At 35.2% G+C, this 27,626-nt stretch overlaps 1 protein-coding gene across 1 annotated transcript; it reads left to right on the top strand.

The window, feature by feature from the left end:
* The first annotated feature begins 3,201 nt into the window (after positions 1-3,201).
* On the top strand, positions 3,202-27,626 carry LOC121430421 (neurobeachin-like). The gene is made up of 19 exons (XM_041627708.1): positions 3,202-3,210; positions 5,544-5,661; positions 7,297-7,399; positions 8,413-8,475; positions 13,723-13,838; positions 14,175-14,287; positions 17,842-17,982; positions 18,527-18,646; positions 19,565-19,717; positions 20,084-20,251; positions 20,889-20,978; positions 21,481-21,661; positions 21,980-22,051; positions 22,969-23,124; positions 23,732-23,905; positions 24,763-24,864; positions 25,142-25,341; positions 25,945-26,096; positions 26,813-27,626. The coding sequence occupies exons 1-19, from the start codon at positions 3,202-3,204 to the stop codon at positions 26,901-26,903; spliced, it is 2,322 nt and encodes a 773-aa protein (XP_041483642.1). The 3' UTR covers positions 26,904-27,626.

Here is a 27,626-nt window from a genome sequence, read left to right as displayed (position 1 = left end):
ATCTCACTATGAGAGGAGTATGATTAGGGACCAGGTTAGATCTTTCGCATTGAGAAATTATGCATTATAATAAGCTTTTATATTTATTGTTCTATGGGAAGCATACTCCATCATAATCATAGTCTTTGTAGGCTTAATTTTTGCATCCACCCCTCCCCTGAACAGACATCAAACTCAGCTAAGCTTTAAGGCTATTTGTCAGTTGCAATCATAAAAAATGGTTTAGAAAATGTAGACCTTGTGGTTTTCCATCATTGGCCATGTGGTGAGAAAGGTCTATGCACCTGCATGATATACGCATCTATGAAGATGTGTTATCCTAATGTTCAATGACAGACTGAATAACATCTTAATATCTTGCTATGCCATTCCTCCATTGCATTGTCATATTCAATCCTAGGGTTGATCATCTTAGGTATAGTTCTTCTCTGAATTGTGGTCCCACATGTAGTAGTCTGCGTGGGTTTTATGAGCTTTCTTGGTATTCAAACATGCATGGGTATCCCAAGTACAATTTTAATGTATCTTATTAGGTATTTTATCTATCTTGGTGTCAAAGTTCACAAAGCCAAAACTAAAGACCCTTTATCAATTGGTCATATCATTCATTATAACTGAATCCCATCTTGTGTGAAATTGGAGAATAATATTAAGAAATGTACTACTAGTACTAGCCAACAAAAAAAAATCACTTTCTAAGCTATCATCTTTGTTCATAGATTCCTCTGTTGGAAGCTGTAGAATCATTAAATATGATGACAATATTATTACTGTAGTATGCCTAGCAATTGTGTCTCGGAACTCTTGTTGGAATGCTCCCAAGGGAGTGGAGAAGGTGCATACATTGTATGCGGGCATGCAAGGATCCAAAGACCGGATGTAAAGCACTTAGAGACATCGTTCCGATGTATTAAGCGCTATATAAATAATTATTATTATTACTGTGACTTTTCAATTTTAAGTTAGTATTTCCATCTTATAAAAATTAATAAGTACAGAATTTATTTACTTATTTTACTGCTGGATTATTAAGATTTATATTGTGTCCCATTTGTTGGATGACAGTGGCTTACAGTGACTTATCGAAATTAGTACATGTAGGCCTATAGTGCTCGATGACACGATAGGTTGCAACACGTAATATACCGGATGATCAAACTGAAGGCAATGAATTCCACATTTTATGGAGTAGCCAAGTAGTAGGCCTACATGGTGCGTTTCAGACGCGCAGTCTGCCGTGATGCCTCCACTACTGGTATGCTCCCTACAGCGCACAAGCCTGCGAGGCATAGCATTCTCTTGACTATCAGTGCCTCTCAAAATTAGATCTCCCCAAATTGAATTTGACACGGAAAGAGCCACTCAATTACAGGGGCACGCCGAGCTGGGCATCCTACCCCGCGAGGCTGGCCTTTTCGGCAGCCGAAACCATACCCCAGACTCCCGGCATGGGGCTGGCGCCGGGCCTCTGCTGCGTGCAAAGTCACGATTGGGCTTAAACAAACAGGTAAATAGGACAATGTAGAGAAGGCAGGGTAATGGGGGTGGTTACACAGGCTGCATTCATACCAAACCTTTATCTGCTCCATCTTACTTTCAAATATCTTCGTAACTAAAAAAAAAGTTCTGGAAACAATTTTTTTTTTTAAATATAAGGCCTACACTGTGTATGTTGTTTTTGGAAGGATTTATTGAAAAGGGGTAAAAAGTTGCTGATGTGAAGTTCAATATTTCTTTAAAATTAATCAAGAAACTTTTAGAGTGTATGTGCCAATTATGAATGACAATTAGATGGTGGGGGTTTTATTCACCACTTATGTCATTTCTTCAATGTCAAACTTGTCCATTGGCATTGGTTCTAAGCTCTAGATCATCATTTTTCTCTATCTGTCAAGTCATAACAGCGGTGACCGAAAGCTTTTCCAGAACTGTATACCTGTAGGTTTCATCTGAAACCTTCACTTGGTCTGAATCCGCCCTGGTGTTTGGAATCATGTCAGGGCAGTAGGAGATACATGAGAGGGGTGGGTGATACCCCCTGCTTGCATCACTTCTGAACCCTGTCTGTGACCCCTGTATGCTCCCATGTAAATAAATAAACAAATTGCAGGGAAACAGAGACTGTAGTAAAATAGTCTTAAAATACCTCCAGGCCCAAATGTGATGGGATTGATTTGTAAAAGTACCCTGTCTTCGAAGGAAAATATTTCGTGTTAATAGGTGAAAATACCAAGGAAAACTTCTTGAAAGTGCTATAATGTGACCCATTTCAGCAGTGTATTAAAAAAATCCTTGGATCTTCTCCATTATCTACATGAGATTGAATTTTTTTGGGGGAAGGGCATTCCTCTTTACAAAAAAAAGAACAATCAGTGGTGATTTAATCATTAATGATGTTTAGGTTAGATGATAACCAGTATACATTACACAGTTCCTTGGTCATTTAGTCTTTAATGTAATGGAAGTTTGTTTAATCCACTCTGGGAAAATGACACTGTCAGTCATTCCAGTTCACATACAGACCTGTTTGATTGGAGAAAGAAGTGTATTGATATGCAAAATGGAAAACCCTGTGACTTATACCCCTTTCATAAATCCAATTATGCGGCTAATAGCAGCATAATTTGTTCATAAAATCGCAGGAGGACCAGAGTTATCTGCATTATTTTGATGCTGCAATTATCCGCATAATAGCAGCATCGGGACCAGATTTTGACTTTATGAATGCATTCCCAAAGTAATGCGGATAATTGCCATTGTGCGGTCACAAGGTCACCCTTTTCCAATACAACCCCATCGGAGTGGGCATGTGCAGTTGCCATGACGATTGTCCACCTTTTTCAGGACGGGCGCTAGTAAAAATAGTGTGGATTATTTTTGGAGTTTGTGAACGTAATTTTTATTGAATTATCCGCATTACTCTTAGGCAGCTAATTGGAGGATGGGTTTATGAAAAGGGTATTAGTAAGGCAAAATAACATTCCTGATATAAACTAGTTAAGCCCATCACTATAAAATGCAGAAGGGTTTATTAGTATCATTAGAATATAGGAGCATATTTAATTTTGATGATCGTTCTAATGATATAATACATGAAATGTGCTCACACAGATGTTTGGATATAAGGGAGTAAGTAATAAATATGAAGAGATAGAGAAGAAGAGAGGCGGAATGAAGAGTGGTTGATATGTCGAAAGAAGAATGGAAGAGGTAAAGATACATATACATTGTTCAGTCATGAACTTGAAGGAAATCAAATAGATTTGGAAGAGAATATCTCAGATAAATACAGACTGCTATTATGATAAGATAAGCAAGAGACAGAGAGAAACAGAGAGAGAGGGGGTGGGGGACTAGAGAATACTTATAATTGATAAAGTAATTTCAAGAGAAATGTGATTTGCCTCGAAAGAGGAAAGATACAAGAATGACATGAGGGAATAGAGAGAGAAGGTACAGTTGCATGTGATATAATAAATGATAGCTGGAAAACTGAATAATACTTTGTTTTGGAGATAAGGAAACTGGTAAGTATACATCATTGACAATTTGTCAGTTGATAAAGCTAAATATGCACTATTCCACAGAAACAGGTAAAGTATTATGTAATTGAACACAAATATGTGTTGAATTGATATTTCAGTTACAGTACACGTTACAGTATATCACATTTACTGCAAAGTACATGTAACATGGATTTATACTATTCCAGTGAGTTGTTGTGTATATATGATAAATTGCAAGTGGAGGTTGCACAAGAAACTTTAGACCCCCTCTTCAAAAATATCCTTCCAGCAGGATTCCATTTAGATGCAAATGTGACAGATGTTTGTTTATTTTATTCCTCCCAGTTTCCTCTCTCCCCCTACAAAAATAGAAATAGAAAACTTGATCAACATTGGAAGCTGGAATAAGTTCAGGATAAAGTTTGTGGTCTCATATTCAGCCCTGTCAATCTTGAGTGGCATAAAATTTGTTGCTAGTCTTAAGCAGCAGACTGTTGATGAATATCTTGTATGTAAAATATTATTTAATTTGGGGAAGGGTGATATATTTCTGACTCTCCTCAAAGATTACCCCACTTATCAAACCCAAATGTCATCATGTTTTTAAGGTATATCTAGAACATTTGTTTATATGAATTCATATTGTATGGGCCAGTATTATAAAGAGTTCATATGTATGAAATATATATTAAGACCTTTTTAGTTCATGCTTGATTTATGGAAGATAAATAAGTTACACTCTGATTTTTTTTTCAAATTAAATTTGTTTTCCTTGTAAATATATTTGACATGCAAAATTGTAAGCCCTATTTAGTTAATAAAAGGGAAAGGGTCACCCAAAGGAATATTCCCTTTGGAAATAAATGTGTATGTAGCAAAGACTATTCAAAGTCTTGGCTAGCTTCCCCCCAGGTGGTTTGTGCATCCCTGCTAAGTTTGTTGAAATCACAAGTGTCTATCTAAACACTCCTCCATCTCTGTAAACATGGTATATCCCTGCAATCTCCCTTGTACTATACATCCATGATGCTGTCCAGTCTGAATAGTCCCCCCCTTGATTCTTTAATTTCCATATTTGTCTTTCCCCATTTTATCTAATTCTATTTATGCTACTGTCAAACATGTATGTGAAGGGGTAACAAATTATTCAACTTAAGTTCGTTTACATCTACTTTAGATTACAAATATTCTGTATTAGTGCATGATTTAGCATGTTATCTATTTTAAATGATTTTCTGTATATATTGCCTATGGGAATTGGTAGAATTAGGATTCTAGAGATTAACCTTTTGACTCTCATTGGCCAGATGATCCCTGCACAAGGTCAATAGGTATTTAAGTTGTAACATACGCATCTACGTATCTGACCCCAGACATACAAGAGATAAGAAATGTTGCTTATTGTTATGAATTAGGCATTTACAAATATTGCTCTTTAGTTTAAAAAAAAAGTTATCAGCTGCAGGTGATATGGTTTAGGTTTGTTATTGAAAATCTATGTATCATATGCGTGTGTTTGTATGTTTGCTATAATCTACCTTGTATATTATAAATATAGAGTACCGAAGTGATGACATCACAATTTTTTTTTCACCATTTCAGTGTTTTTGATACCATATTTTGGTAGAGTATGATGGAAAAAACCGCCACAACCCAAATTTGGCGAGAATTGGTACATGGGTCCCCAAGATATACGTCATGAATACATAATTAGTCCCATTGTAGTCGGGTGTATTATCGGCCTGGTTCTAAATGTTAGAAACCAGGCCAATAATGCATTGACTTCAATGGGGCTAATTACAGGCAAGTATTCATGAGGTCATATCTTTGGGACCCATGGACCGATTCCCACCACATTTGGGTTGTGGCGGTTTTTCCATAATGCTCTAACAAAATATGGTATCAAAAACGCTGATATGCAAATAGTGAATATTGATGACGTCACACTTTGTTACTTTATTCATGTGATAAGAAAATATGGGAAAAAAGTATGAAAATTGGTCATTCTTTATTGATCTCCTCGTTTGTTCATTACAGGTGATGGTATACACAGAAGGTTTACATGGAAGATGGCATTTCAACGACATCAGAGCAGTTTTCTCAAGGAGATACCTATTACAGAATACAGCAGTAGAGATCTTCTTAGCTAACAGAAGTAAGTATTCTTTCACTATACGCCAAGAGGTAACAGATAAGGCATCACATTTCTTGGCAGGAGACGATCGTTTTTAAAACGTGATTTCAAATTTTCGTCTATTAGATGCTTCAAACACAACAACCCAGTCGGAATCGACGATTGGATGAAAGCTCAATTTAGATACGCATGCCCAATTTTTTTGCTAAGGGACAATTTGAACCCTACTGCATAAAAGTTTCTGTGATGATAACTTGGCGATTCAATGATAACTTTCATGAAATCCTCCATTTTGGTTGGCTGCAGAGCTGGAGCATTGTTGCCATAATAGTTACCATTTAAAGGCAAAGTTACTGTAACAGAGTTTTAATGCAATGGACCTTGCATTGAATGAGATGTGACATGGTTCAATTTAAGATAAGAAACAATGTGCAATGTCATAAGGCTTGTATTCATACATGTAAAATGTAGTACAGAATATATTTCAAGCATGCTGAAACAATCGTGGATGAAATGAATCTATTAAAATCTTGAACTTGTATTTGACTCTTGTGAATAAAATACAACTAGCAGATTGGTTTACATTTATTTACCCTTCCATTTTTACAAAGAATTGATATGTGTAAATTTGGGTCAGTTGAATTGCAATATATTTTGAAAAAAAATCCTTGTTTTCCTCATTAAATCATGAAAATCTACCAGAGGGAAGATCATTGATATGACAGTAATGACGTCTTGAATATTCAAGCTTCCAGAAATCTGAAATTCTGCTCCTCTGTTTAAAGAAAAGATATCATGTCGCCCCAATAATGACCCCCAGTCATGTCTCCAACTGATGCAGTGAGAATTGCCTCTTGAGGATAAGTGTCTGGAGACCTTACACTTGCCTCTGGGTATGTGCAGTCAAAATCTATATCCCTCCAAATAGAAATGACATTTAATTATAGGGACTTGTGACATATTAAAGCACAAAATTATGGGATACATCAAAAAAAATCCTGAGATATAAGGTATCCATGTTAAGGGTCAAGTTGAAGGTTTTTGTGAGTTTATTTTCTGTTTTACATCATCCACCATGCCCATTCTATGCAATAGGAATTCGTTGAGAATTCTGTTACTTTCATGTACTTGGTAGGCTTCTGTAAGAGAAGATGAGGGTCAGTAGTTAGTAGTATAGTACTGCATTGAATTCATGAGAATGGCAGGTCATAAGTCAGGACCCATGTTGATAAATCCACTGTTCAAAACGCTGACACATGAATAAAATAGTGTGCTCAACCATGGCAACAAGCTTTAATTTATCGCAATGTGACAAAAGTGTGCCTTGGAATCAAACATGTTTAATATATGCGGTAAATAAATCTACATAAACTTTGGGTTCAATCGATGGTTTTGAAAGCCACCTGAGTGAATCTGGGCCAATGGATTTTTTTTACATTTTCAAGCATTATGTAAAAGCAGAACTGTAATTAGGATGATAATGATGATTATTATGGGTTCTTACAGAGCTCTCAAAATATTCAAGCTTGTCACTTATTATGCTTGACAAACACTCACATCGATACAATTTTGCAATAGAAATATATTGCCATGAAGAATAAATCATATGCATGAAAATCAGTTATTATTCTCGATGACTGCTATTATCTCTTACAGCTTCCGTGATGTTTAATCTACCTAACAAGAGTACAGTCAAGAAGGTTGTCCATGCTTTACCTAGGGTTGGAGTAGGTCTCAAGTATGGCATCCCAGCATCAAGGTAAGAAGGATGGTAGTGTCAAAGGCTCAAAGCCAAACGGATATTAACGCAATGCAAAAAGTATATAGGAGTGTGGTAAGACTGCAAAGTGACATTGGTAAGGTTCATTCAGGACCATAGTATCTTGAAAGACTATAAATGTGTTACCCACTTTACCATACCAACTTGGTTGTTGCATTTAAAGTTTGTAGATCTGTGTTGGAAAATCTTATCAGAGAGATGGGAATATTTATGTATTCATGAGAAATCTCCCAAATTTGGTTAATCACTTATATTTTATAAATTGTAACTTGAAAATGTTTATTATTTAAGTTGAAGAAAGGATTCACTTTAAATTCCTTTGTCCGATACATAACTTTATGGTCAAAGTCAAACTTAATTGTCTCTGAACCAAGCCTCTCTCCCTCCCCCTTTCTTTATTCCTCTGATAACTTGCTTTGCATTGCATTTTCAAACACTTGCTGAAAATTTTGAAATATGAAGCTCTTTACTTGCAAATTATAAGGAATAATACCATTAAACAATTTACCAAATGTTTAAAAAATATATTTTCATATTTATGACTACCATTGACACCTTTAGAGCTCAAAGCACACATTTTGTTATAATTTTTGAAAAATGGATGGACTTGCCTTGCCAATTTCATAATTAAGCAATTACTTACACAGTTTAGATAGATGATTCTGCTAAAAAGGACTTGTATTGAATTAATTAAACAATTTCAGTTCATTTTAAAAATTGTTTATTTCAAAAGAACAGATTTTATACAAATTGTTTTGTGTAATATTATTTGCAATATTATTTTTTTTCTATTAACCGCAAGTTTATTCAATTTTCTGGTGATGCTCTAGTTAAGATTAAGTGCTATAAACCCTGCAGTTTAGGCATTTCAAATCATTTTTCACAATAATATCTTAAAATCTCACTTCCCTTTTCTGTAAAAACTGAAAATCTTGGCAATATTTATATGTACTAGCAGCTCTGTTTTCGCATGTTTCATTTAAAATCAGCAGAAGCAGTAGGCAACAATTATATAACACGAGCTTTTTCGACACTGATAGTTTCTTTCAGTTCAGGTAACAATGTAATTCTATAATCCTGTGCATGTTTTGCTTTCAGCCCACCTTCTTTGATATTTTTCCCCATTTTTATTCAATTCTATTCTTAATCACTATAGCCTGCCATGTGAATCACTTGATTCAGTTTACAATTCATTTTAATCTTCTGTCATTCATTCCACCATAATGAGATATGGAAGTATAAAAAGAAATAAATAAGTGATTTTTATTGATACTTTCAGTAGTGATGATCTGTATGAAATTGGGTTCACCTTACATGTTTTACACATGTAGGCCTACATTTATGAAAAACATTAGTCTGGGTTTTAATTGCAGTTTTAAATTATGATATCCTAGTGTATGTGTATCATATGGTGTAAGAAATAGGATTTAATACTACCGATTACCAGCATATCGTAGTGTTTTCTTTCTAAATTTCCTTCATGGAATGGAGTGCCTTGTAAAATCTTGTAAAGTTATCATTTTAAAATTTCTGTTATATTGTATGGACAAAAATTTTTTAGAAATATTTTTCCTCGTACAATTGAAAACACTTGCTACTTCGCCTATTTAATTTTAGTTGTGTATCATATAAACTCTAGCTATGAATAAGGTAATGAGACATACAACCTACGAAGTAGTCAAGTATTGCATGAAATCTGAATAATCACTTTCCTTACCATTGTTATTAAAACAAAACTTAAATTAGAACTTTATTTGAGATTGTTCTATTACTGAAAGTTATCTGGAAAGCTCAGTAGTTTTTGTCATTGCATAATATACATTTCATTATAAAAGTTTATTCCTATACATTTATACATACTTCATATATTATTTAGGCATATACATTATTATATTTTTATCCATATTCACTATTTTCCCGTATTTTTCACATACAATCAACTCTTTCTTATTTTTCTGAACAGTACAGTATTTACAATTGACTTATTTCCATTTACCTTTTTGATAAAGTAAATTATAGTAATAAACTTAATTATATCTATTCTATTTGACTTTGATTTACACTAGAAAATGGTTTGTGCTTGGCACTTGGTGGTTTACCATTCCTGAATTATATCTTCACTTTGAATGATGGGACTTACTGGAATAATGAAAATCTGCATTAAAGTCAATTATAGATAACCATTTTTCTCCACTTTTAGAAACCGAATATCATTACATCCCATTTCATTAGGTCTTTGCCAAAAAGACACTTTTTTGGGGCAGGGGATCTCCACCTCCCCGTTTTTTTAAACTCCTCTTTGATCTTTGCAAATCCGTAATAAGCAAGGATCCATTCATTCTTCATTGGTACAGATCACTTTTTTAGGTTCAGCACTTCATTTCATCGTTGATCAATTAATATTGAACCTGCAAGTGTATCACCTATTCTGATATGAGTAATATTTCACTCCATTCATTGATAATCAATAAAAAGAGAATGGTATCATGGACGGGTTCACCCACTAGTTTTAGTTCTATTTAGTAACAGACTTAAAATATGTAGAAAGATCCTGATAATGTTAAGATAAATGTTTAAGGTATGTCTTGAATAATGCCATTTTCTCAAATCCAATATATTAGGAGATTCTATTATAACCAGAAAATGAGAACCAATAGTGCCCAGTTGCATAGTTTACTTAAGTTACCACAAATATTTACGACGCCTCATTTCTCAAAAAGCAAACTTTCCACAAATACAACCAACTTTCTGCCATCCCCCTCACTTTCAAAGGGATATTGTGATGTGATCCTTTCAAAAACTTTGATTTCTTTGCTGCCCTCTACTGACCCCTGTTGACACATTCCATGACCTTGCGATGATGAGGTCACAAGTGATGGCAACCAGGCACAGTTCTTCTATTCTCCTAAACCAACCCCAACCTCCTTGTCAGCAGCTAAAGCGAGTCTATCAGAAATAAATCTTCAATAATGATGCAAAAAAAAGAACAGATATTATCCAAAGACCACTTGGAGATAGTTTTGTTTATTTAATGCTTTCTGGGTAATATCACATGTTTCATTTTATGGGGGTCTATAATCTTGCAATTTAGCCAGGGAGAAGGGAGACTGGATGTTTTATTTCTTTGGGATGTCACATCAAGATATGGCAGATAAATCATAACTCATTTTCAAGAATATAAAATGATATGATTTGTGATTTATCATCAGCAATCACTCTTAAACAGTGTGAATCCATTGGTATTACTGATATGAAATGGAAATTGACAATGCTCATCACATCTTTATACTTTAAAAGTTTACTCAAACTTATAACTGTAAATGTAGGTTATAGAGATCAACCTGTATCATTTACAAGTATTTTTAGTGTTCATTTTTATATTTCCGTTCTCATGGTAAAGTAGAAAACAAATAAAGAACTCAAGGAGATTGTTATTGTGAACATGATTACGCTTTATACAGCTTTGTTTGTCCTCTCGAGATTACTTCATTTCAGGCTTACTGTTGCTTTAAATAAGAAAAAAGACAGTTATGAAATAGTTGGAGGTTTGAAAACATTGCTTAAAATTCCAAAAGTTGTGAACCCTGGTTGCCAAGGAGTCAGTGTGGCTACTTCTGAAACACTCCAAGTAAATGGGGCAGTTTGTGAGTGATTGCCAGCAGTGTGGAAGTGAATCTCATCCAGAGTTTGTTTAAGATATGACAAACAGACTCGTCAAACATGTCACTAAGATGACACTCTGTATGACTATCAGTGTGGCAGGGATATTTAAAGACACTATCAAGAGGAATATAATCTTGAGCTTTGTCAACAAAATGTTATGATAGGGCACTTGAGGTTGACCTAGTGGGTGCTTTCTAATGCTACAGTCACACCAAGGGATCTAGTTCCAAACTGACTGATGTTATGTCATTAGTTATAACATAATAGATTTCTGGTCGGTCTGGAGTCAGTTTCGATGGTGTGACTGAGCATAAGCTTTGGCACTTCTTGATTATTCTTGAACTCCTTTCTACCGTTTTTACTCTTTAGATTTCTTTCAAGCTCTCTACTGATCAATCCTCTTTCTCATTCTCCCTTGGTTCTCCAGCCCTCATTTTTGCTGTCCTTATTTTCATTTTGCCCCTATATTTGTTTTTTATTTCCTCTCTAAATTGTTCAACTCCTCTTATTCTTCCTTCTGTATTGTTTTTTCATCTTTCCATCTTCTTCTCCTCCTTCTCCACTCATATCTTGCTCCCTCTTCATCTGTCTCTCTTTCTAAATTGTAATGATGCCTGTATGTCATTCTAAATCTCTTCCAACTTTTTTCTCATGAATAAAAACAACATATCACCTTTCTGATTTTATAGTTTGCCTTTAAAAAGGTGAAATTATAATTAATGAACCAAAGGCAAATCAGCCCTTATAATAAATAATTTCACATGATTAGTTTCGACTTTTGATGCATTCTTTTTAATTATCATTTTTTCATACAGAACATCATGAAAATAAGGGATACAAAATATTAAATTCAATTACTCAAATGACTCATGAGTCAAACATATTCCTAAAAAAAGGTTAAAATTATTCAAATGACTGTTTTTGTGAGTTTAATTTTGTAAGAAGTGTGAAGGTCACCTTTGGCCTAAATTTATTTCATATAATTAATTACTGCTTACTTCTTGAAAAAAGACATAAACCCTACTTTAGCTACCCATCCAATGCTCTAGTCTATCAACTTTACAAATGATTAGTTTGAATGCAATACATTGGTGTATGATTTATATCCTGATATCTTAGTTGATCTCCATATTGGAAACTTCAATATGATGAGGATTTTATTTCCCTGCTTCACCCACTTCTGACATGCATACGATGTTCAGAATTTCATTCTTTTATTGCTCAGTGGGTTTGGCGGATCATTCATCATACATCGTGCATGTTTTATTAAATTTCAGACCATTTGTATTCTGGTGTAAAGGGTTTAGGTTTATTGATTTTGATATTTGATCATCTTTATTTCTCATATTTTTCAGATTGCATGAATTTGATTACAATAGGTTTTTGGTTTGGATGGGTTTTAAGGAAATTCATCTCATTGTTAAAGTCTGGTCAACATAGGCATTCACCGTTTGCCATTCGTAAACTGTAAATACTGTTCTCATAATTCATCTCAAAATTTGAACATTATACAAAACTATAGCAACGGTCAACCTTATGACATAGAACACTTACATGCACATTGATCACTCATTTTGCAAGATTGTTTTTAAGGCTGTAGTTAACCTAAGATTTGCTTTATTTTCTCTTTGGTTTCCTTTATTACTATTTATTTGTATTCTACGATTTACTTTTTTTTTCTCTGTTTACTTGTTATAATACAAATGCATTGGAAGATGAGATACAGTGAATAATCCAATAGATTAGCAATGTTTTTAGTCTTATTTTCTTCATTTTTACAATTCATTCCAAAACAAAAGGGGATATAAGTTTTGGGGTAGATAAAGTACTTATGTGGGACTAAGTGACAACAGAAAGACAGAATTGTTGAGAAAAGCAGTGAATTCACAGTTTCTACTCTTTTTTGTATTAATTGGTACTCTTGAAAACATAGAAATAATCAAGCCCTGATACTTTTTTAAAATAAAAACTTAAAAATATAAGTGTTGTTACATTTTCCAAATTTTCATGTACATAGGGATATGTTCGTCTGGTCCCTGATTAAGAAAAAAAAAACCCTGCCATTAGCGATAATTTTTTTTGAAGCTTTGAATCAATAAATTTCTGAGAAATGCCACCTATATTACCTTCATTTTCATTGGTGTGAGAACACACTTAAGTAGATAGGACCATATTCCCTTGCATTTCAAAACTACTCTCTCACAAAATGCTATTATGTGTGGAACTTTGGGCATTCTTATTTTGACATGAATTACTGGTATTAGAAGCAATCTTAGATGGACTGTGCCATACACGGTCAGTCCAATGATGCAACTGGCTAGGGAATTACAATTACTAATGACAACTCTATCTATCCACATTTCTTCTCCTGGTTCAGATGTTACCAGTAAGAGCAAAGCAACTTTTTCCACCTATCTCTATCTTATGCCTTTCTGGCACTCTCTTGCAGTTTTTGTCCACACCAATTATGTTACCTCTACTCCTCCAATCCCATCCAACATATCTTTCACAAGTCTTTAGCCATTGCTTTTCAGTATGGCAATTGGCAAAGTATTTGATGGGAATCTAAATGTAAAAAAAAAAAATTATTTGACAATTTCACACATTTTTCTTCCATTTGATCACGCATCCCCATACAGACATGTTTCCTTGGCTACCCCTCGACAGCTCTTCAAAGCATCCAACATGACAGCAGCCTGGCAGAGAAGAGAGATCTCAAACTTTGAATATCTCATGTACCTTAATACTATAGCAGGTGGGTATGTCCATTCTACAGAATGTTCGATCTAATGGTTTCATCAAGCTGAATATATATAACAGATTTGGACTTTGCATGGGAATTAACTCAATATATTTTGAGTTACTTACAATATGAAGTACGTCAGAGTACCATTTTATGCATTCAATACTTTGAATGTAAGAAGAAGAAAAAAAATATGAAATTTCCCACAAGATTTGAGAAAGTGCTGATTTATGTAAATTTGTGGGATTTTTAGCCTGTTTTTCCTTGTAGTATTTCAGATGTAGGTATATTGAATGTTTATTCATGTAATGATTATGATATATTATTTATTTCATCTTTTTTTTCCAGGACGTACATACAACGACCTCAACCAGTATCCTATATTTCCATGGGTGCTGACGAACTACGAGTCTCCAGAATTAGACCTGACTCTACCAAGCAATTACAGAGATCTTTCAAAGGTAAACACTCCATTACTAAGATCAGGCTGCAGGGGAAAGTTACATACATGGTATCATACAATTTAACCTGCACACCATGGAAATCCAGAAAACCATGTAGTATGCTTATTGGAATAGAGATTATTCAGTATTCATTGGGTTGATACCCAGGGGGGAGGCCACTTCCATTGACGAGTGGATACTGTGCGCGACCATGGGGTCTCAAAAAGCACCCTAAACACATATTTTCCATATTCTGAAAATGCACCCCTTAACAAGTATTGGCATGCGAAACCCTACCCTTAACAAGTATTGGAAACAAAACGATACTATTGGCAAGTATTCCCTGAATTGAACCCCTAAAGTACAGCGATATTTCAATCATTATGTCATGGACGTCGGTCGTCGATATTACCTTTACCTACATCATTCGGTTTAGTACAGCCCCATTCGCGCATATAGTACTCTACTTACGCATAGTGTTGACTCTTGGGGGGGGGTCAGATGCCCCAGTGCCATTTTCTAGTATGCTGCATGTACGGTGTTTTTAAAAAGAAATAAATGATGAAAAAATGTTACTAAGTCTTGGACACCAAAGAAATAAAAAAAAACATCCAGCATTAAAGTTAAAAGGGGCACATTTTTTTTTGCAATGATACACTTCTGAAACTTACAATTCAATCAACTAGTGTTAGATTTTTGAGGTTATTGACTTTTCTTGAAAAGAGGGAATAAGGGCAGAATGCAAAATGGCATAAAAATAAAATATAGTATAGAGATCATAAAAGATCTTCTGTTCTGCCAATTGATGAATGAAATGGTCTATAATCTGATATTCTAACCTATGGCACCATTAACAAAATTGACTTATTAGTTTACAAAGGATTTTGTAAATTTGTTTGTACTTTAGATATTAAAAAGGAAATTGAATATTTCAAAGTTACATTCCTGTGTGTATTTTATAGCTCAGTAAAAGTTGAAAAGTTACCCTATGTTCAAGGTTGAAATCATCTTTATCCTTTCAGGATTGAGTAACAATCTTGATAGGGAATTAACCCATTCTATGCCATAAGAGACCAAATAGCATTGACTTCTTGTGGGAGTGTACTGTCCGTGGCAGCAAAGCGGGTAAAGTGGGTGTCAATGTGTCTCTGAAGATTAGAGGAATGTTAACGTTGGGTTGTGCCATCTTGTAATGAGACAGGACAGAAATGTGTCCTTGGAAGTTTGATTAATGCTGCAACCCAAGCCAGGAACATGCAGGCATCATTAGGTTAAGTGGTGGTATAATGTGATCAAATCGGTATGCTGTATCTGTGCTAATTGTGTGGTGGGTTGTATGGCTTTGATTTAGTAACGTAGTCCAGTGCATGAGACAGTTTGATGTGATCCTAAAGGAACAAGTACACAATCATTTGATGAACTAAGAGGGCATTAGCAGTGGATTATTTGACTTGCATATATCCCTTTTTGTTTAAAGGCAAATGCCAGTTATGGTAGTGATATCAAAATGAGTTCGTACAGAATCCAATGAAATGCCCACCAAAGTGTCTGTTTGTATAAATAAAGAATATGTGCCAAAGGATTTTGGAAGAAATTGTGTAAATGCTGAGAAATTAGCAAATAAGCACAGGATTCGGGTCAAGCATCTGGCACAACATTCAAAGCAATAATAATACACTGTCCCACGTGCGCTTATCTGTGTTGGTGATCTTCAGTGTGAATATTTTTCAGCATAGATTTCAAGATTTCACAAAGTTCAGTTTATGTGACTGTACCAGATCTAGATCCTTGATTATATACTGACTATTAAGCCTGGTTTTACAGACTTTCTCATGAAATCAGTGTTTACTGCAACTACTGGCATTTCTCTTTAAGAGATACATGTGGCCGTTGCTACAGAATGTTTTCTGGCTAAATATTATTAAATTTCTATAATGAGCATATGCTAGTGAGGGATTTATATCAGATTAATGCATAATTGCGTATACTTCATACTTGCTACCACTTCAGCCTTTATTGGAATATTCTGATCCTTTTTGTCTCACCTGCGAAGCAAAGTGAGACTATAGGCGCCGCTTTTCCGACGGCGACGGCGGCGTCAACATCAAATCTTAACCTGAGGTTAAGTTTTTGAAATGACGTCATAACTTAGAAAGTATATGGACCTAGTTAATAAAACTTGGCCATAAGGTTAATCAAGTATTACTGAACATCCTATTAGAGTTCCATGTCACATGACCAAGGTCAAAGGTCATTTAGGGTCAATGAACTTAGACCATGTTGGAGGAATCAACATCGAAATCTTAACCTGAGGTTAAGTTTTTGAAATGTCATCATAACTTAGAAAATATATGGACCTAGTTCATGAAACTTGGACATAAGATTAATCAAGTATCACTGAACATCCTGCATGAGTTTCACATCACATGACCAAGGTCAAAGGTCATTTAGGGTCAATGAACTTTGGCCGAATTGGGGATATCTGTTGAATTCCCATCATAACTTTGAAAGTTTATGGATCTGATTCATGAAACTTGGACATAACAGTAATCAAGCATCACTGAAAATTTTGTGCAAGTTTCAGGTCTCATGATTAAGGTCAAAGGTCATTTAGGGTCTATGAACTTTGGCCGAATCGGGGGTATCTGTTGAATTACCATCATAACTTTGAAAGTTTATTGGTCTAGTTCATTAAACTTGGATATTAGAGTAATCAAGTATCACTGAACATCCTGTGCGCGTTTCAGGTCACATGACCTAGGTCAAAGGTCAATGAACTTTGGCCGAATTGGGTGTATCTGTTGAATTACCATCATAACTTTGAAAGTTTATGGATCTGATTCATGAAACTTGTACATAAGAGTAATCAAGTATCACTGAACATCCTGTTCGAGTTTCAGGTCACATGATCAAGGTCAAAGGTCATGTAAGGTCAATGAACTTTGGCCATGTTGGGGTTTTTTGTTGAATAACCATCATATCTCTGTAAGTTTATTGGTCTAGTTCATAAAAAAGGGAAATAAGAGTAACCATGTATCACTGAACATCTTGTGCAAGTTAGAGTAGTATTCAAAGTGAGCACTGCTGCTATATTGAACCGCGTGATGCAGGTGAGACGGCCAGAGGCATTCCACTTGTTTTTAAAGGCTAGTTATTTGCATTTTCCTGTTATGAATATCCATAAGCCACAAGGTAAATGAAATTAAAAGCTCACTTTTCAACAGTGTTAATTGTTTTGGTTTTCATTAGGTATGCCATTCACAACATTCTGGGTTAAGAAATATCAACTGAACTTCGATGTAGAATACAATTATTTTGGGATTCAAAGTTGCCTAGTTTACTCTATGTATTTATCCTATGGGATGGGTGACATCAATTGATTTTACTTTTGTTTTTCCCTGTGCCAGTCAACTGAACATGTATGGTATAAATCCTTGATTTCATGTTTTCCTTGTGCATTCTCAAATTAAATTTCTTATTAGTACCAAATAAAATAACAGAGATGTCAATCAGTGTATGTTTAATAATCACATCTCTATTTCAACCTTTATTATATATTTTCCTGTTTGCAGCCAATGGGGGCGCTGAATCCAAGTCGTAAAGCTTTCTTCCAGGAGAGGTATGAGAATTGGGAAGATGACAAGATACCAGCATTCCACTACGGCACACACTACTCAACTCTAGGCTTCACACTCATGTGGCTTATGAGACTGGTAAGATAGTCTTTGATATATTATGAAAGTGATGATACTGGATAAGAAAACATTCTTTTCAACAATCATGAAATTTTTACTGGATACCTAATAAGATACTAAAAATGAATTTTTTCGGTTTTGGGTAAGTTTTCACTTGCAAGACTGCAAGCTTTGACAGACCTTTAATCTAAATTTGTAGTTGCTGATACTGCACAGAAACATGTTAAAGTGAAATTGCACAAATTTCAAATGATACTTGATGAGATAATAAGAAAGAAACGATAGAATAATTAAAGAATAAGAGTACTTAAAAACATAAATATTATATTCAGTGAAGATGAAAAAGATATACCTACATATTGGAACAACCATTTTACCTGTTTCTATTTGTATGTTCATTGTTGTCATCCAATAATTCATTACTAATTCCAAATTATTATTGTCTGAAGACAGAATGAAAATGCTTTTTTTTTCATCTCGAATAGGCATTTTTGAATGGAAATCCATCAATATTGTATGTTGTATAATAGCTACTTGTTTTTTTATTCCATGCTTATTGCAGGAGCCTTACACCACATACTTCCTGAATCTTCAAGGAGGTAAATTTGACCATGCATCAAGAACATTCTCGTCTATCGCCTCGTCATGGAAGAACTGCCAAAGGGACACATCGGATGTCAAAGTAAGAAACTTGATGAAGTGGAGAAATTTGTTTGTATGGGATGATTTTACCATCTGGAACACTTGAAAGCTTTACTTGAACTTACTTTTACCAAAAAGGTCTTTGGGGTAGTCATCTTTGAATCATCTATTAAAGATATTTTCCATATAAATGCTTTGAATAGTAATCATGATAATCGGGAATCCCTGACCCGCTTCTGTCCCGACCCTCTTCTGCCTCTGACCGTACGTGCTCCCAGGGTGGGCCTCTCCTCCTTTTACGCCCAGGCTAGACTCGATAAGCTCTTCTTTTCCTAGCCCTGGTCACATTATTTACCATTGTATTTCAATTTTGTTATATGTTTATCTATTTCATATGTACATGGAATACAATTTATTCTTTCTTTTGTAATTTTCTGTAATGTTATGTATGGTTTTTAATGTGAAATAAAGGAAATGAAATCTCCATCATCATCATCTTCATGTAATTCTGTCTACTTCCTCTGTCACTTATTCCTATTCCTTTTTGTCAACCTTTCTATTTTTCTTATTCCTTTTTATTTTTCCTTCCTCACACCCCTTTCAAAGACAATAATATGAATGGATCTGTAAAGGATACAATGCAAGTAAAAAAGTAGAAGGTATTGGAGGTGTGTAGCTACCAATCCTTCCTTGGCACAGGATTAGATAATGACTAACATATATTACTTGTCAACTGGTGTTCTTACGTATTATTGTGCCATACTTTGAATTATTGACTACAAATCTTATACAGGCAAATAAGCTTGCAGTATACCTGTCCTTGATCAGTTACACAAGTCTCAAGTATTATGTTAATGTCTATGGAGAAATATATTGCTTCTTGAAGTAATCTGCCAATTTTTAGGAGAAATGTAATCTTTCTGAATGCCATGCTTTTTTTATAATGTGATTCACACAGGAATTGATTCCAGAGTTCTTCTATCTACCTGAGATGTTTATGAATAACAATGGTTACCAGCTAGGCACTCTGGATGAAGGGACAGTCGTTGATGATGTTGTGCTACCACCCTGGGCGAAGTCACCAGAAGACTTCATCAGGATAAACAGGCTGGTATGTTGGACGTGCTCAATATAACAACTATCTTTGCTCTTATCTCTGCTCTGCCAATGACTGGAAACATTCAAAAAGATACTCCTGGGTGTTGATTTTGAGAAGAAGAAACCAAAATCCTGCTAAGTAGTCAGATAGTTTTAAGATATTAGATTTTACCACAGATAAAGGTCTTATGTTTCACTCATATGCTTATTTAGTTTATGTCCAGCCTCTTAAATAATAACATAAGTATATTACACAATGGTTCCAATAAGAAATTATCACATTGGGGAAAAAAATCTAAAAAATTTAAGTACAAAAAAAAATTGAAATCATGTTCTAAAGTTTGCAATGACTTCAACCTTTGTTTTATCATAATGACAGGCCCTAGAATCAGAGTTTGTATCCTGCCAGCTCCATCAATGGATAGACCTTATCTTTGGCTACAAGCAGAGAGGACTCGATGCTGTACGCTCTACCAATGTCTTCTACTATCTCACCTATGAGGGCAGCATCGATCTAGAGACCATTGATGATCCTGTTATGAAAGAGGTAATCTTAAAATCCTAATGATATGGATTATTTTATTGGATGGCAGGTCATCGAGCTTTGGATGACAACAACCAAAAATATCCAGTGCTTAATTTCACAAAACTTGTTTTCAACAAAAAATTATGAGCTGCTTTGATCGAGTATTGATTGAAATGTAGCTCTGCAATGAACCGAGAGTGAATTTTTATGTGTAATTGGTAATATCTTCAATATAACAGAACAAATGAGTTTGATGGTATCAAGAAATTAACAGTGGCAGTTGACCGGGATTAACACTGTTTTCAAGATAGTTATGAGGTAAACTGTTCCGTGCGATAAATTCATTTCATACTTTGTTGAAGTACGTGAGTATCAACAAAAATTCTGTGACCGTCACTGGATAGTCATGGGTTCATTAGTCATATAGTGAATTAATGATGATAATAATCCATTTTATATAGCACTTAATCACATTGAAAAGACATCTCTAAATGCTTTACAGATATATGATTACCAAGGTCATTGGATTCTGGCTTGCCTGTGTACAGATTATGTACTATTACCACTCCCTGGGGAGTATTCCAGCAATGAGCAGTTGGTGCAGTTCATACTTTTATTACTCCATTACCAATTTTGTTTTGGTTGTGTTCTTTTTCAGGCTATAGAGAATCAGATTAGAAGCTTTGGTCAAACCCCTGCCCAACTACTCACTGAGCCACACCCTCCTAGAAGTTCAGCTATGCATTTGGTAAGCTTTCAAAATTGAATTTAGTTTCCATCCCTGACTTTGTTTAATATTTACAAGACAAACATGCAGGTTTAACTCCTCTTAAAGTTTATTATCTTGTATATGCCATTAGTCACAATCAGAGATTAAAACATTGTTTTTTATTGGACTAGAATTACTAATCACTAGAGATACAGAAAAATACTAAATAATGAAAATACTGAAATTCTAATTGCTATATAATAGTGTTTCATTACTTTGTAAAAGTCTGAACCGTATTTAGCTGCAGCTAGCTTTAAGTGGAAATTTTACTCATTGTCTTTTCCCTTCTATCCTTCAATTCCTGCATAGACAAAACATTGGTGGATTGGAAAAGAAACTGCATGCTATGAATATGTGAATGCAACTTCTGTTAAGATACCTTAATCTCATTTATTTCAAATTGTTATCCAAATCATTAAAATCCATTCAAATCTGTTCCCCTTTTCCTATCTTTTCTTTTTCTCATTTCCTCCTGTATCAGTCCCCAATGATGTACACAGACCAGCTACAGCAAGAAGTACTCATGATCATCAAGTTCCTCTCCAACTCACCCGTCATCCATGTAGCTGCTAACACCAGTCCTATGGTACCTACTCCGGCCATTATTACAGTAGCTTGTAACCAAACCTACGCAATGAACAAGTGGAACAACCAAACAGCAGGTATGTCTTGTGTGGTAAGCTACTGGAAGGGAGGGGGTAAGGTGGGGTCCATGTTGCTGCTAACACCAGTCATATGAGTCATGAAAGGGCTTGTCGGATGTTTTATATGACAAAATCTGTAATATCTGACAGTTACCAAAGTAGCAGTGCTTCTCAGCCAATCAAATAAAGGAAAGTTGATGGACAAAAATATTTATGTAACGCTCTCAGTCCATATTCTGAGTTAAGATTAATTCAAGTGTAATTTGTCCGTAGGTTTATCTTTGTAGCATCTTACCAAATAGCCTGTGCTCTTTCTGTAATTCTTTTCTTCTTCAGGTGTTCCTGGTACTCCTGGGTACTCAATGGATGCTGGCAAGAACCTTCTTATTGAGCTGGACCCACTCGTCTGTAAGTAACAATAGAGTAGCTGTACTGTAAAGATATTCTTCTTCCTAACACCTAATGATTAAGATTTAATGTTTGATCTGAAAAATAGGTCAGAAAAAAGTCTTGTTGCCATTGGGATTTCAACCCATCATCTACTGCTATTCGGTCAGCGGCCACCAGGCCATTATTGATGCTTGGCACATTCATGATGAAATAGAAACAAATACCCTTGCCCATCTGATTTTACTCTGACTTACATTCGTAACAGAAAAATGCACAGCATTACTGGGTGGTATTTCATAATGCACAACTTAACGCACAACGAAAACCTGTTCTTAGGCGCTAAATCAGTTACATAGGGATATCATTTAGCACAAGAAATGGTCACCAGTCGTGCGTAAATTCATTCGTAACTTGCGAACAGCTTTATGAAACGGGCCCCAGGTTATCAGTGAATTATATTGAATGTTCCGTCTGGAAGAGCTAAGAAAGATTTGGATTTGAACCTCATCTCCTGCTTCCAAGCAAGGACTCCACAACTTAATTTCTCCAGTTCTGATTCTGCCACAATAGTAGTATTACACTGCAAAGAGCAGTACTATTCTGAATTGGTTCTTCAGGTTCCTACACAAATACAATGGTGATTTTGATTTCATATTGTTGGGGCATGAATCAAGCGACCTTACATGAACTTATTTAGGAAGGTGGTATAAATAAATACATCAAGGTTTTGACATCTCCACGCCAACTTTTTTAAAATTTGGTGCTATGGCTAGTGTAAATGTCAGCCTAACACTGCCACAAGTTGCCAACACCAAACTTTAAATCACCCATTTCGTCTATATACATTTATGAATCTTGAATATACATGCATAGTTTATCATAGTTTATCACTGCAATATTTCTTATTGATTTCATTTAATCTGAAATGTCTTCAGTATCACAGACTGGGATGCACAGGAGACAGATTGTAGAGGCAATGGATTCGAACATCAAGTCTAAATCATCTTGCTACATTGCCACAGCAGACAACAGATATGTCATGTCATGTGGTTTCTGGGATAAGAGCTTCAGGGTCTTCCTCACAGATACATGTATGTTCACAAACCCTTTAATTCTAGATCAACCCACTCATCCTTTCATCAGTCTTGTATTCAAGATCAACCCCTCATATTCTCAGACACCCCCCCCCCCCCTCATATCATCTTGATTCTTGGATGAAGGCTTCATGGTCTTCATCTCTGATAAGTGTATGTACAGAACCCTCATGATTCTAAAACTACCCCCACCCCCTTTCTCTCTCATTTTCTAGATCAATCACCTCAAAGTCTTGGACCCTCACCCCCCCATTCGAAATTTGTCCTTGGAATATACATGTAGTCATGCTAATTTATCAGTTGATATTCTTATCAAGAACAAGGTGTGTCTTAAAATTGTGCCTGAAATTCAATTGAATATCACCGTATACATGTATACTGCCAATATACTAGTCAATACATGTTCATGCTTAGAGAAAACAAAATCTTTTTGTAACATTATGCAATCCATAATCATAGGAGAATAGGAGATTCTAACAGGGATATACAAGTTAACATTTACAATTTCTCCAGTTTTAATGTAACCCCTGATTAACAAAACAAAAATTGTAACAAGCTATCACCTTCTCATCATCATCATTAATTTTTTTGTGTGTGAATACAGGCAAGGTCACCCAGGTGGTATATGGTCATTGGGACATGGTGACGTGTCTAGGAAGGTCTGAGTGTCCTGTTGGTGGGGATTGCTACATTGTATCAGGTTCAAGGGACGCTACCCTCCTGGTCTGGCATTGGAGTGCCAAGCAGCAGTGGGTGCTAGGAGATAATCATGTACATGGTGAGTAGGATTAATATTATCTACTGAGGATCAAGTATCTTCATTGTTAAACATTTAGCAAAAGCAACCTGTTCCTGCTAATAGGAGGTCAAAAGTAGATGCATTGGCCCGTATTGTGTGTTCAATGGAAACTATGGTTCTAAAGCTGTGGTTTTACTATATGGAGTCTGACACAATGTCTTGAATGGTAGAGATTCAAGTTATCAGGATGTTTGGCACTCTTTAATGACAGTCCGGGAGTAATACCTAAACTTGTGTTATTCTTCATTGAAGCATGATGAAATAACAGAGTAGACATAGGAATGGGCAATGTAATGGTTGCTTGCTTACAAGCATTCATGCTTTCTTAACAATCAGGTAAAGAAAAAAACACCAATCCATCAATAAATAAAGTTTTGAACACTTTTGGCAACCCTCACTTATAGCACAGGTTTAATCCATTGCCTAAGTTAACTCATAATTCAGAGTATGTTAATTTTCAATGCAAATCCAATGTAAAGTAAAGTAATGCCAACAGGCGTGTGAGAGTTCAGATTTTTAGCTGATTTCAGACTTTTTTAAAGCTTAATTTCTGCTTATGTTTGGCATTCCTCTGTACAAAAAGTATGGGAGCTCTTTCTATTTCAGATTTTTACAACACTCTTCAGCTTTTTTCAGATCTTTTTATTTGTGACCACTCACACCACTGTGCCAAGTATTACATGGATTAATGGTAGAAAATGTACTCCTTTTTAGGGGGTCAATTCTGTAGAGACTTCCAATATTTGGAACGTTTCTGAACAATTTGTCTCTTGTTTATAATTGTATGTATGATTTTACTGATTATAAAATAAAATCTTCTCCCTTAATTCTTGAAGGTGAGATGGCTACTCCTCGAGCCATTTTGACTGGTCATGACACAGAAATCATCTCAGTAGCCGTTTGTACAGAGCTAGGTCTCGTGGTCAGCGGATCAAAAGGTTAGTATAATGCAAATTCATCCAAATATTTTGTTGATTAGAAGTGATGATTTCCCTCTCGGTATGTTTTCTTTTTACCTCCAAAAAAAATTAGTTGAATTGTTTTGTTTGTACTTGTATGATGAATATGAACCTTTGTTTCAATCCATCTTTTCCTGTTAATTTTGTTCATATGATACATAACATATAACTGCTGTTCTACTACTTGAGCAAGTGAAATGTAAATGTATGTATCATAAAAGCTTGATCATTAACATGGAGTATATCCTTTCTCCAGGTGGAGCATGCTTGGTTCACACAGTATCCGGTGATCTCCTTCAATCCCTGGAGCCCCCTGCTCCTTGTAAGGTACCTCGTCTCTGCTCCATAGCTGCGGAGCAAGGGGTCATCATGGTGACCTTTGACAAGGGTAACATCTGTTCCTTCACCCTCAATGGTCATTTCCTCAACCACACCGACGTCGAAGCTAACCTTCATGTAAGATTATTATTCTTTGTTTTATCATTGAGAGTATTCCCAGAACATTTCATGTATGCAGTGAGAAATAAGGTCATGTAGTCTTACTTTTGAGGTATCAGAATTTGGCGATTTTAAAGAAATGGAAAATTGATATGATAAGGATATTATTTTTTTCTTTTAAGTTGATGATCTATGATTAGTATTAATGTCCCAGGATCCATAAACAATAGTTTTGTTTTTTCTTTTCATGTTTTCAGTGAACTGATTGTAAAGATTTTTTGTGCTTCTGTATTAGTCATTCTAGGGTTGTCTTTGTGTTCTGTTATGGCATTGGAAACATCAATTTTAATGTATCCTCACCCTAACTCTATAGAAAAGCAGGAGCATCAGTTTTGAAGGGGTGAACTGAAATGTGTTCTTGTGGCAATCCCTCCGACTAAAGATAGAGTGTTAGTATTTGAATTTTGATAGGGTTTTAAGGAAGGATCGAGGCCTGGGTTAAAGCTTAGAGATCATGTGCCACTTGATGAGTGAATACCAGAATCATCCATGGAGTATAGTCATGAAATCATGAGGGGGGAAAATCCTTACATTTTTAACGTTGAATCTTTTTTTATGCAGGCTGTAAGGATGAAACCAGAAGGAGATTATTTCATCACTGGTGGTGACAACCGTGTAGTCCAGGTTTGGAGGACACATGATCATAAACTCATGCATACATTCCCGCTGTGTGATGCATCTATTCTAGCTTTAGACCTAGCTCATGAACAGAGGTAAGCTCACAGAGACTTGATGTGGAGGAGTTACTCTGACTTAGATTAGTCTATGACCCAGATTAAGAATAGAAGAAAAATGATATTTGATGTGAACCTTGACACACAGAACATCCTAGTGTTTGAAATTCTCAATTTTATATGAATACTTGAGTATATAGTCTATTTAATTCATAAATATAACACATCCTAGCAATCATATGATCAGCTCTGATAAGAATTCACTCCATAATAATCCATTTTATTAGTATTGTTAAATTATTTTTCTTGTGTTTATCTGAATCTCAGATAGGGTATATTAATTTCATTATTTAAACTGACATTTGTTCCAAAATTATATCATAGAATATTAGAAAAAAAAATCAGTGGGTGTTATATTAAATCTATTAGATTAAATCTGTTAGATTAAAGCTGTTTTGACAGAGAGCTATTGTGTAATTTCTAGCCTTTATATGTCATATTCACAACTTTTTATTTAATGATTTCAATAGTAAAATGGAATCTGAGACAAATGTACTTACAAATCTTATTGCTTTCTTTGACTTTGCAAGACAGTCCTCATGAAATTTTTAACTAATTTTATCACTATTAGGTTAATGTAAGCATCACATGTAGCCTGTAATCAAAATCAAAGAAATACTTTCACACAGAATATATTCTGTGTATGATATAACTCTCTCATTCTGTTGCAACCATTCTTTATTTACCTCACTCAGAACAATCATCGCTGGCATGGCAACAGGTAGCATCGTGGCCTTTCATGTCAATTTCCAAAAGTGGCATCATGAATACAGGGAGGCGTACTGATAAGTAACTCTAGTTGTTCTTCCTTCTTCACTCCCAACCTGCTATGGCTATTATCCCACTATAGAAACAAGTATCCATCACTGAAAAGAACCCTGAGTACTGTACCGCGGGATGCCCATCCTGCACAAGAGTATTAACCCGTTGGAGACCCGAGCCCGCGTATATGTGGGCTAGGTCTATGGAAAATGTGTGGTATAGCATAATCATGCAGTCTCTATCGGGTTAAACCAGGATCACTCTTGGGGACCTCGTCATCTGTGTGTTGAGTATATGGGAATGACGGCATGTAGAGGTCAAGTGGATACTGTTAAATGGCTGTATTCATTGATGAAAAACTTCCTTATGGCAAGTTCAATTCAATTCATTTAATTTCTATTCTCAACATTTAGAAATTTAAGTTCTCTTTGTCATGTATAAATATCTCTCTTTCATAAAGAGGAGTCTCTGTTTCATCTGGCAAACATGCTCATGACTCATCGCATTGCTAGATTTCTGTAGCCTATAACAGGAACGGATGAATAACAAGCTTTCATGAAACAGACGTAAACAGTAGAGTTAATACAAGGAAAGATACATGGTCTAGAGGATTCATTGGTGTACTGTGTCCCATTTTACATGCACAAACACACTGAATACTGTCAACAATGAGGAACTGGAGTCCAGACATTATATGTATATTGCATTAATGAATGAAAGATACGTTGATGTGATCACGTACATCAG

Source organism: Lytechinus variegatus, chromosome 1, assembly GCF_018143015.1.
Source record: "Lytechinus variegatus isolate NC3 chromosome 1, Lvar_3.0, whole genome shotgun sequence".
In the NCBI taxonomy this organism is placed as follows: domain Eukaryota; kingdom Metazoa; phylum Echinodermata; class Echinoidea; order Temnopleuroida; family Toxopneustidae; genus Lytechinus; species Lytechinus variegatus.
Note: the sequence above shows the minus strand (reverse complement) of the source record. Positions and strands in the feature narration are given on the sequence as shown.